We start from the raw sequence: 13077 nt of genomic DNA on the forward strand, positions 1-13077 counted from the left end.
GTATGGGAGGCTCCATACTCGACCCCAAAAGGAATGATCTCAACATACCTGATCCTTTGTTCTTGTAGGAGATACGCTTAGCCCTTCCTCTACACATGCGGTTTGCCGAACCAAGCCTGCAAATTTATTGAGAAATAACTGTTTGGTGAAAAGAGCGTTCGGCTGACAGCTCTCGTGTATGGACCACTGACCTAATAATAAAAGAAGAATTAAATATGGTATGCACATACTATATTATCAGTATGCCTCCCCTAGTGCCTCGTTTTCATGTATCATCTAAGAGACATACATTGAAAAATGTCACTAACCAGCATTCCACCCTTACACAGATAATAACGAGGCCGTCTCGTCTCCCCCACCCTCTTATTCTGGCTTCTGTTAATGAGAGGTCACAGTATTCACCAAGGGAAAGGAAGGCTTCCACAAGGGTGGGTAGAGGAAGAGGACAATGGATACTAGAGAGAAGTGTCGGAAATAGGTCCACGTGTAACTGCCTGGTACAAGCTGTACGCTCAATGGTTAACATATCTAATAGGTCAACATGCCCCTGCCCTTCTGCGCAACCTCTCATCCTGGAACAAAGAAAGCAGACAAGCACGTAAACAATCATCGCTCATAACACTGAATTACCTGCAACATCAAATATTAATCAAAGGCATTTATTCAACAATATGTACATGATAATACATCCATACACGTTTAGTTAAAAAGGCCTTCAGTTCTATCTGAACCAGAATGTTAGCAGCTGAAGATGAAACGCAGACATGTATCTGTACACGTATTATTCAATTACACACAAAAAGTGTTGATTCAGAATAAATTACAAGAAAAGAAACCTATTAGTAGATGAATATATACTATAATAGAGCTCACTGTCATTCACAAGTGATCCCGGGGGGACACTAGAGTAAAAACCATCACAGCGCCAAAGTATGCCATTATAGCCTCTATCACATAAGCGAGTTGAGTTTTCAGTCCGGATGCATGTTACGAACGGACAACATCCAGACCCATTCATTTCAATGGGTCAGTGCACATGAGCGCTGTTTATCACTGATCATCTCTGCGCTCAGGAAAAAAAAATTACAAATCGCAGCATGTTGGTCCCATAGCAATGAATGGGGCTTGCGTGAAGAACAGAAGGCATCCGGATGCAGTGCTTTTTTCACCGGTGGTTGTTAGAAGATATTGAGTGTTATTCTTCACGTGCATAAAACTGATTGCATCTGCGTGGGAAAAAAACGTAATAACAGACAAAACTGATTCAACTTCAGTGCAAAACCATCAGTTTCCTCCCTGAACAGACCCCGACTCATTCTGTATCGCTTACTATATTTTTCTTTTACGTATTCACACAGTATTAAATTCTGTAAAACCTTAAAAGTGCCCTCTCTCTAAAGGTGGTTCAGACATGCCGAACATCAAGATTCCAGCTCACAAATGTCCTAAATCTGTGCACTGTCATGTGCTAGAAGCCTCCGCAGTTAGACCGGTGTTTTTTCATAGCTGTATGGCTGAACTATGAAAGGTTGCAGCATTATGTTCTAGAAATTGGACATATCTTCCTGTCTTCATGGCAGTAGTACCTTCAGGCCATGATGGTTAATACAGTCTTATGACAGAGGTCAATGGTCCCTAATCTATAACTACTGTTCATGGTTATTCAGAAATTCGCTTTATCTCGTATAAATCACATATTACTTAAACGTCACCTATTCCACACTCTGACATTACATAGCCAAGGCTATTTTAAAGACAAGGACTGTGCAGAAGAGAGCATATGATACCATACTGATAGCAGCTCAAGGTGACTAAAATGTGAAATATAATGAACGCCATCTGTCAAAAATATCCAAATGCAATTAAATGGGAATAAAATAAAATGGTCTGTTCAAGATGAGAAAAAAGTCTGGATTTTTCCAGAAACTATACCATTCTTGTCATTGGGCTGGTGCCTAGGAACACAGCTCCTTGGTGCTATGTTCCCATTCAAGTAAATAGAGTTTGGCACTAATACTAGACACAGCCAATCGGCAAGAATGGTACCTTTTCTGGAAAAAGTTTTTTTGTGTTTTTCCTGCATAATCTAAATAAATGAGACATATGACCCAACAGACATCCTTTAAAGGGTCTGAGTGTTTAATACTGATGACCATATCTAAATCGGTGAGGATCCAACTCCCAGCACTCCAGCCAACCAGATACACTGTACTGGATGTACTGGAAGAGAAGGCAGTGCTCTGTGAGCCCCACCGGCTCTTCCTAGGCTAGTGAGGTCACGGTCACATTGGTCACATGGCTTAGGCGCAGCTCAGAACCATTAAAGCAATTCGGAGCACAGACAGGAGCGCCGCAGCCTCTTCAAACAGCGGATTGGCAGGGGTGCCGGCCCCCACCAATCAGATACTGATAATCTATCCCGAGGACAGGTCATCAGAATTAGACACTCAGCTCAGAAAACCTCTCTAATTATGACACCTAGAATGAGTCTACTGCCTTATTCCACAATGTAAATGTACATGGGGCTATCCCGATACTGTATGCCTGAATAACCCTAAAGAGTAGTGAAGAATTCACTCTTCAAAAATGATGCTAATAACCTGTCTTTATACATTTCACATAAGGTATCAAACAGTGACGGTAATCCGATTACAATTAATAATGTTGATCTTTCAGTTTTTTTCTGTTAAGGTTTGCGACTAATTACATTCTCACCAATCTTCACTGTGGTTCTTTAAGCACCGATTCCAGGTCTCCAACTTCACTATTACTGCAACTGTGAGAATAAAGTCCAGGAGGGCAGAAACGCCATTGTAAGTAATCATATACCTTAACCGCTTAGTGACCAGCCTGTTTTGGGCCTTACTGACCAGACAATTGTTTTTGCATTTTTCCCTTTGTCGTCAGCTATAACCTTTTATTTTATTTTTTACATCTGACATCTAAGTGCATTTAATAAAGACTATGGGCTATTAGCATCACTTTGGGGAGTTAATTGAATTCACTACTATATGGGGGAACTCCTCTTCAACAAGCATCTCCCCTCACACCCAGACCATGTGAGAAGTTTTTCTCCTGTTCTGTAGTAATATACTTGCAAACAAGCAGATGTGAGATGACTGTAGTAATGTGGGTATAAAAGAACTTTTAAAACATCTCCAAAATCCATTAGTGGTACAGTGTATATAACCAGAGAGTGTTCCAGCATCTCAATGCATCCAAGAATCTTTCAGATTTATTGGAAATGTGTTGTAAAGCCTGTATATCCATCATATCGGAGAGAGCAATAAAAGCCTCTCTCTAAAGTGAAGTATGGGAAAAACACACTTTGTGCACTTTAGGTTCTGGATTCCAAGTCAGAATGTCAAAAGAAAATGTACTTCAGTGTCCAGATACCTCCTGGCAGTGATGCAACCATAACTACTGGGCATGTTGCAAGGTTTTCACGCTCATTCCAAATCAATTGTTCATGCTTTAAAGGGAAAAAAATTATTATGGCCCATCTTACGTGCCTGAAATTCCCGTTGTAATGAACACCAAATTGGATGCCACTAAAAGGTCAAAATCTGGGAGTATTTTAAAATCCACATTCAAAATCAGAGTGGAAAATGCACTGATTATATAGAAAGACTCAATGGCTGCTTCTGCCTCTACTTAAAGGGGCTGCCCGACATGAATGAAATTTACAGTCAACTTTTCATAGTGTCTCAGATCCAGCACGGCAGCTTCCATCCCCTTGGAAGTGATGAAGGGTAATGCATCCTAAAGTGAAGAAGGTAATGCATCCTAAAGTGAAGAAAGTAATGCATCCTAAAGATCATCTGTTAGCAGGACCGACTCTATTAAATCATGCATATTGCCTGGTTGGCTTCATGATGCTGAGTAAACGCTTTATTTCTTTTCTCTATAGTGTTAATAGTTTGCTGATATATATAAATTTCTATTATTTATGTAAATTACCTATTTGGAGCACTAACAGTCTGGCCACAGCGCTAGGAGTACAGCTAGTACAGCTATTTGAGTCACAGGGCAGGACATCTAGGAAAACAGCGCTCATCTGATACACTGCGCATATTCGGAGTCGCTGAGCCGACTTGGCGTCTGTGCAATGGATCTTCTACTGCTTGCCAAGGTCAGGAGGCAGGTGTGAGAACATCTCATCTAGACCTGTTACTCAAAGTGCATGGGAAGTAGAGAGCACACAGGGACATTGTGCTTGCAGTACTCCTACTATGGCCAGAGCTTTGGTGCTCTAAATAAGTAATATGCATAAATATAACATTTATATCTCAGCAACTTAGCCCTATAGAGAAAAGAAATATATTGTTTTATTCAGCATGATCAACCCTGCCTGCTGTAATAGGGTTGATCATGCTGGGATCCTCAAAAAAATGCTGGCAGCCATACCAACATAACGTAGTGGTGGTCTAATGACTGGAACACCACTACGTTGGTGCTTGCCACTGTACCAGATGACCAAATCTTTTTTTGTATAAAGAAGCAGACAGCATAGCGTTTATGCTACTACAACTTTACTGTTAGACCTATACATTAATCTATTTCTACATCATGGAAATCCAAAAATCTTTTAAAAAAATTCCATATGATAGTAGTCTGAGGTAAGAGTAGGAAGCATGTCACACAAGAGATCTCATCTGTCTCTTCCTGAGGCGATTTACAGTACGAGACAGGCAAGCACTGGGAGTGAGATTCCTGTGCGTTACAAAAGCTGCAAATCGGAAAAATGAAGAATGAACAAAGACAGGAGAGATGTCAGCAGGTCATCTGGGAAATAAAGATTCAGGACCAGGATTTAGATGGAGATCACATTATAAGTCCACTGACGTATGTTACAGGGCTTAAAATGATTAAGGTCATTCTCTGTCTATCTGAGCTGCTTGGGCTCACATCAAATATGAAAGACTTCAGTGCTTGGGACTCTCAGACATGACATGGACACTGCCAGGTCGGTCTACAGTTCTATTCAATAGCCTAGCTTTATTAAACCTCTATTTCTGGAGAAGGGGGCGAGCAGTATAAAATTGTGCTTCTTATATACAGCAAAAGCTCTCCAAAAGACTAACCCCTTATCCAGACTAGATTTCCTGTGAAAATGTTCAGTTCCACCATATATTACACATACTGGCAACCCCCTGACCCCAAGAAGACCACTTTTTAAGGCAATAAGATGAGGATACCATGATTTGGCTAGGAGAACTCAAGTTTTGGGAGCCAATTAAGAATTTTTTTGGAACACAGCTAAAATGTGATTTTTCAATTTCTGCATGAAATAATAAGTTAAAGGAAGGCATCATAACTTAAGCAATCTGTAATAGCCAATGGAGAATTGAAGGAAAAAGTCCACTTTTAAGCACCACTTTTTAAATATAATAGCACCGTGTGATTTCCTTTGCACTGGTCCTGAATTTTAGCATTCACTCACAATTCTGCTTGTCGTTATTGGAAACCGTCAACAAGCTTGTCAACAGACACCCAACTGACAGCTTAGCTGAGCTCCAATAGTGCAGTGTCTGGTGCAAAGGCTTCACTTCCTAATTCAATTGCCCAAAGAAAGTTCTGCAGATATTTACTAATCTAATATTCAGACAGCCTAAACTTACAGTTTTAACTTGACAGTCTAAAGATGTGCCAAATTGGATGATAAATTTGATGGATCTCAGGTGACTTTCACACCTCTGGTGTGAATTCCGGCAGAGAACAGCCTGCCGAAATTCAATGGATCTATTGGATGGCTTAAGGCTCCCCTTGCGGGAATCACGCTCAGTGTGAGAGCGGGATCCTGCGGTCTGGACTACAGAAGCACAGGGTATCATCATGATTGATAATGCTGTGTGCCTGACCTTTCTGTAACAGAATCATACTGACAGCTTTATGTCCCTATGATTCCATTACGGAAAGGTCAGACAGAGACATACAGCATTATCAATCATGATAATACCCTGTGCTTCTGTAGTCCAGACCGCACGATCCCTCTCTCACACCGAGCGTGATTCCTGCAGGGACACACGCGTGTGAAAGAGCCCTTACTTTGCTCCCAATGAAGGCACACCCCTCCAACTAAGCCACACCCACTTTTTCTAAGCCCTGCCTCCCTTCAGATGAGGTGACTAAAACATAATAAATGTGATGAAACACATAGGCTATATTTTATTTTTTTTGCCACCGACCGACCAAATTCTGGTGCATTTAACTTTGTAAATTTCCCCCGCTCAGTCTGCAATTTATTTCAACTCTACAGTCTGTAGAAATACTTATAGCAGTGCCAGAACCGGTGCAAGGAACGTAATGCAATGCATTTGCAAAGTTCACTTTTATAGAGTTTGCAGCTATATATAATTTGGGAAATGGTGCTCAAAGTTGAACATGTGCTTTAAACCAGACAAACCTACAATGTAATTATTTCCTGCAATATCTTAGCAGTACTTATGTTTGCATTCCCAGCCGCTTGGACTTCTGATGTCTATATTCCCGTATTATATTGGCTACTAGTTGTAGACCTCTAATTAAAGACATTGTCCAGCCTTTGAGCGATGATCTATCCTCAGGATATGCTATCACTGGCTGATTGGCAGGGGTCAGGCACCCCGCCGATCGATCAGCAATTCGATGTAGCTTTGTTGCCAGAAGTCAGAGCTGGAGCATTGTCAACACTGTAGTAGAGGGACCCCCATCACTGATCAGCTAGGATAAGCCATCACTTAGAAAAAGGCTGGAAAACCCTTTAAACTCAGGCCCTTCGGCTACAATATGATAAGAAGACATGAAAATAGTCAATATACTTCAAATGCTGCAAAATAAATGCATGTGCTTTCAGGACTAAGGAGATGTACTTACTTAAATACAAAGAAAACTGTGCTTAAGAAGTTTGACACACATGATCAGAGAAGATATCCAACAGAATTGGCAAACTCATTAAAAAGGACTTTGTGGGTCCATAAATCTTTGCAAACGAATAAACAGGAAAGTACTTTTTCAGAGATCTTCAAATAGTTTTTTTTATGAAAAATACAGGCTCTAATTGCTTGAGGGAACCCATTTACAGAATACCAGTGATTATTACTGTACATCTGTCCAACATGGATACACTGGACTCGTTACCTTAAAATGAATGTCCACATTTTAACATTATGTAGTCGTTAGGTCCAAAATTATATACTGACTACTTCATAGTATATCAAATCTCCTGCACAGTCACTAAAGAGGTCTTCCACCCCACTCATCAGCTGTTTGCATAAGCAGCTGGTGCCAGAAACATATGGAATCTGCTCTGCAGTACATCAGCTTGGTCACTACACAGTGGATGGAGCCTTCTACTTCTGATTCCATCCATTGTTATGTTTCTGGCACCAGTGGCTACCACAAATAGTTGATGTGTGGGGGTGCCAGGTGTCTGACCACAACTGATTTGATACTGAGGACCAATCTGGAAGATAGGTCAAGGTGAAAAACCCCTTTTAAGTTAAATAACATTCTTTTCTTTAAAGCAGTTCTGGCATATTGAATACATTGACCTGTCTGTGGGCACCACTGGATTGAGAAGATATTAATATATCCTCCAGCTTTAAAACATGATGCCCACAGATGGGATGGCATGTCTGATCAGATGGACTATTTATAAATTGACACAGAATTACACAAAATGAGTTGAGCTGTACCCGCACTCCATGGTAATGGGTAAACTGGAAGAAACATTTTAAATAATTTTAGAAGAAGATGTAAAGAAAAAACTCCAGAGGAGCTCTGTGCAAAGAACGATTAGAAAATTGCACAACCAGGATATGGAATAGAAGTCAATTATTAAATCGGCATTTCTAGATTTGGACCATAAGCCCCTGTCTGAGTCCTCCACCTAGCGGCAGTGACCCTCAGCAGGAGCAGTTGCCACATCCTTTAACACTATTGATGATCTCTTCTTGTAGCTTCTTCCTTTCCTCCTCTTTGGATGACAGCTGACTACTCTTCTCAGTCCTCTGACCGTTGGTACTGTTCAGAACCCTGCTGCTCTGTGTGTGCCAAAGTTCTGAATACAAGCTTCCAGGATTTTCCAGGAGTCCAAAATGTGTACCTCGTTCCGCTACTTTACCCTGTCAAGAAGAGCACACACAAGTGATTGATGAGAGGGGATCATTCTATACAAAGTCTGAAACATGAACAGAGGCATACTACAGGATCAGACTCCTCAGTAGGAAGAAGTGCTAGCTTCAGTGCTCCAGTCACAAAAATGAGATGTCAAATTTATACAGCAATAGAGTCAGAAAAGCATTTCAGCTCGCCCTTTTTTCAGACACAAACATCCGTATTCATAGAGCAAGGAAAGTCCAGATATAATGCCAAATCCAGCATGTAAAGGTGTGGAAATCTTAGGTTATGACTAAGACTACAAGCCAAAACGCGTCAACCTGACACAAAGCTGTCTTGTTTCATCATGATTTAATTCGGCTGGAATAAAGACATATTTTTACACCTTTATTTGCTTAATTTGGCATTACATATATCAAATTTCTACATACAGTAGGTAAGGATGAAGAGCATCTAGTAAACAGTGCAATATCCCATCAAAAGACAAGAATGAAGAATAGAGGTAAAATAGTCTTATGCCATGCTCACATTTGCTAAAATACCATTCAAACCCTGTGCTAACAATGTTTAGCACAAACCTTTCCTTTTTAATTTAATCTATAGGTCAAGTCATTTATCTAGTGGTCAGACTGCTAATATTCGTTTCTAGTGCTAATGGTGATAAAATGGGATATATAGAAGACGTGACATTTCCTGCATTCCTACGATAGGCTTGTCGGGGGTGTAGAGTGAAATTCCTCAGTGTTGTTGAGAGCGCCAGTGTCCGATCGCGTTGTCTTCTTATAGGGCAAATGTGAATGCCATGCCGGCGGGGAACCATGTAGAGCAGTGAATCTAAAACTAGCTGCACTAAACTCACAGATAGAAGAGAGATGCAATTGTGCATATGCTAGACACTGATACCTGGATCACCTGTCTCTGCACCGAAGCCTCGTCTCAATGTAACTCTGGAGAAAGAAAAAGGCTCCAGGACGCAATCCATACGTAGACAAGAGAGCGGAGCTGACTGCATTGGGCTGAGTGCGGCTGAGGAGCAAAATGATTCCAGTATGATCATAACTAGTCAGTGGTTACACATATCCATATGGTAAATATGAAGGATTCTAACAAAGTTAGACATAAATATGTGACCACCTCCGGCGCTCTCCCTCTTATTATTACAGGGACAATAATGCCGACGCTGGCTTGACGTAATAGATTTCTAATAAAGCATCCACTGTAATGAATGATTTTACATATATCATCACAATACTGTAGATGACCGAGAATACAGCAGCTCAAACTGTGGCGTGGACGTCCTGTAAAATACAATATGGTTCCATTTTGGCTACGTAACAGTCAGGTGATCAAAACATGACCATAACAGGCCATGGGTCAAATAAACAGATAGTAATGGGCATACTTTCTATCTTTTCATGGCAGCCCACAGATATGGTCACTGGCTCCAGGGGTCCCTACAGAACACAATGTTGAGGAGCGCAAATGTTTCCTCTGAGATTCTCCTCTATACTACTGCTACAATGGGGCACATTGTACGACTGTCCCTCACCAAGGCTTAGGCATATTAGGTTCTGTTGTAGACTGGACTACAACCCACAGGATTCAGGTTGTATGCTGCTACATTAAGTAGAGTTGTCAACCCCTAAACTACAGTACGGTTAGATGATGTCAATGCAACACATCACTAGTCATTGACCACATCGGGGGTTAAAAACAAAGAGCCATTTGTCTTTCCGAAGAGCCACAGCTTTGCTCATAAAAACACAAGCAGAGCTGAGCCAGTGCATCTGCTTCATGCAATATTTGGCTACCCGTAGAGGAAAAATGGCCACTAAACAGATTGGCAGTAGGAAGAGGCATCTGTACACCAATTGTTGCTAGGAGGGTGTAGTACATATGCTTATAAATGGGGTCATGAAACGGTTTATTCTTTTATTGTACAATGTATCCTACGTTGACTACTACAGAGCTTAAAGGGGTATTCCATTTAAATAAGGTTATCCCCTTATGCTGTGGATAGAGGATAACTATTAGATCGGTGACTGAACAGTCACTGGGGCTGCTGGAGAAGCCTGAGGGCCAGCCTCCTTCCTACAGACTATGGACCGAGAACTATGGAGACCCCCTCAGACCTTGTGGGGTTACAAGGAACTATGAACCCTGATTTATGTGTGTTATTTATATGCCACATATTTCCTATTGCCCATTAAAAAGGCATGGTGTGGATTCAGCAACACAAAAAGGGTTAACTCTGCACTGAGACTCCCACTGATTGTGTTAGTGATGGGATTAAGATAGTTGATTACAATAGCAGCCGACTCCTAGATGAGTAGATCACCCTATGATACACTCAGGAGATAATCCCATCACATGTGTCTCCTCTCTTCCTATTCATTCATTATGGAGGGGGTAAAGATGTCTGTTTGCATGTTGTTAATGGTTGATTGCTTTATGTTTTTAGACTTCTTGAACTGTATATATACTGAGTTGATGTTCAATAAAGGAAGTTCCTGTTTTACCCTTCATCATGTTGAGGCTGGTCTTTGGGTAACCGATCGACACTGGGGATTGCTATACGCTGAAGATTTGCTATACTCACCTGGCTATAACTACAGCTCTTGTAAGAGCTGTTCCTGCTCTCTGGATTTAGGAGAGGTTCACCCACTGGAGCCTGAAGCCTTGTCATAAGTCCAGGGTGGGTAGGAGACGGCGAGACCTCAACCAAGCTTCGGCGGTTCGTGGGGTATGTGGCGGTTATGGTGTGGAGTGCTTGGAGTCCTTGGGAAGCACTAGGAGCATCCATCGATGGAGGTACCCGGTCGGGGTGCCAGGAGATCCGTTACATGTTCATCCACTGGGACCATCACCGATCAAGAGTACAGTACAGCCCATGCCCCGTGGGTTTCCCACAAAATTAATGGGGTGACTGGTTAAGAATGCAATGTGCGGCTCCATTCATTTGTTATGGGACTGCCAGAGCCATATTCGGCAGTCCCATAGAGAATAAATGGAGCTGCACTTCACATGCTGAACCAGCTGCTGGAGGTCCAGTGGTCAGACCTCCACAGATCCCATAGGTATCCCCTATCCATAGGAGAAAACCTGATATCGCCGGAATACCCCTTTAACAAAGCCAACTGTAAGTCCAAGCACCAGCCAGGAAAATGGACCCAACTTAGCTATAGAGTCCAATCTAAGATAATGCACATGCTCCTCTAGTGGCACAGGGCTTCATTTGTCAATAGTTTGCATAAGAGTTTTCCCACTATAAACATTTATAGCATTTCCACAGGATGCACCATAAATGTCTAATAGGTGGGTCCCTGAGAAGGGGGTATCCTGACTGCTGTTTTGCCTTGTGAGGTGCACTTCTCATCCAGGCAGAGGAACAGTGAGGAATTACTATAGGAGACACTGAAGCATGTATGCCTCTCCATTCATGTTGTGACTGCATGTTGCAGCAGCAGCCTCGCCAGGCAAGAACAGGGTCAAAGAACTCCAGGTCTTCTGATATGTGGGGTCCCCAAAGTTGTAGAGTGCCACCTATCAGACATGTATGGGATATACTATAGATATGCTAAGTAGGTCTATGTGGAAAGTAGATGAAAGACTGTGCTCACCTAAAAAGTTGTTAAAATTAGCAAATCCTTAGTTGTTCACAGTGTGTGCAAAAGCCGGGCAACATGTGTAGTCATCAATATGGCTCCCTCCAGTTTTCCCGCAACCAATGCGAGTACAAACTTATCATATTACAAACATGTGATACATAAAGGTGGGCAGAATAATGGGTATGGGATATTTCTGTATAAGCAGTCATTACATATGTAATAAACTAACCTTGTCCAGTACAATAATTTCGTCTGCATCAACTATGGTGGACAGCCGATGAGCAATGAACACTGATGTCCTGTGCTTCACGATATCACGCATTGAGCTGAGAATATTCTGTAGGGTGCAAACACATCAATGGTGAACGTTTATAAGGAATAGTTTATTTTTGCACTGGAATGGAAACAAAATATTATATATTTTTAAAGACTTTTTTTATTATTGTACTAATTTTGAGCTAAAAATATTTTTTTTTAATTGTTCTTTACTGAAAATTTGGAACTACTGTCTTTGTGCAGCCTAATAGCAGAATCAGAATTTTCACTCTGTTCCGTCAGGCAGCTCAGCTGTCGGCTCCTTATCTCTGACCTTACAAACACTCATTATAGCTCAATTCTTATCTTACTGAAGTGTTTCACCTTTCAACAATTTAGAAATAAGGTTTCTTAGAAGAGGGCACAAAGTGAAAGTAAAAAGGACTCTCCCAGCTAGAAAAACAGGACAGAATAGATCAATATAAAAAAAAAAGACCAATTGAAAAAATTATTTTAGCCCAAAATTAGTAAAATTCAATCACTACATATTGCCCCAGAAGGTGTATAGCCTTTAAGCAAGTGGTACAGGAACAGAGGATGATCAATTCCATGGTGCAAACTTGCCACAGGGCAATGTACTCCGAATGAACAGGTACACAATAACATCACACCCTACATTAACTAGTGTAAGACCGGGAAATAAACCAGTATGAAAAAGAAAAAGCAGACACAAAAAAGCCCCCTGCCCCTCCACAGAGAAGGAGGAAACATGGAGAGGTGGCTGCACAGGTGTATGGTTATTTTCATGACCGCTCATGTAACGCACATTTGTTGCCATAACTTCCATAAACTACAATGGGGATAGCTGTGTGCTTGCACGGACACCTTGGCTCTTCTATCGACTATTGAACAAAGGAGCTGGAGATCCCGAGCTGGAGATACTGATGGTATATACTGTTGATAGGAGTACCCCTCTTCATTTTATAGACCCCCCTCTTTGAACTAGTCCAATTTGACAATGTAGACCTCAAATCAGTCAAACTGCGCACTTCTAGACTATATTAAAGTGTAACTGTCATTCTTTTTTTAATTTGTGTAATGTATAGGGGCAGTG

General features: G+C 41.3%; 1 protein-coding gene across 1 annotated transcript in view; it reads right to left on the bottom strand.

The window, feature by feature from the left end:
- Positions 1 to 6998: 6998 nt before the first annotated feature.
- The window catches only part of ABCB7 (ATP binding cassette subfamily B member 7), a 121703-nt gene continuing 115624 nt past the window's right edge, over positions 6999 to 13077 (bottom strand). Inside the window, exons 15-16 of the mRNA XM_044305168.1 lie at positions 11938 to 12045; positions 6999 to 8105 (exon numbers count right to left, since the gene is read on the bottom strand). Coding sequence (XP_044161103.1) covers positions 7887 to 8105; positions 11938 to 12045 — 327 coding nt within the window. The 3' untranslated portion in view covers positions 6999 to 7886. The remainder of the gene's footprint in view (positions 8106 to 11937; positions 12046 to 13077) is intronic.

Source organism: Bufo gargarizans, chromosome 9 (genome assembly GCF_014858855.1).
Source record: "Bufo gargarizans isolate SCDJY-AF-19 chromosome 9, ASM1485885v1, whole genome shotgun sequence".
NCBI classification, from domain to species: Eukaryota; Metazoa; Chordata; class Amphibia; order Anura; family Bufonidae; genus Bufo; species Bufo gargarizans.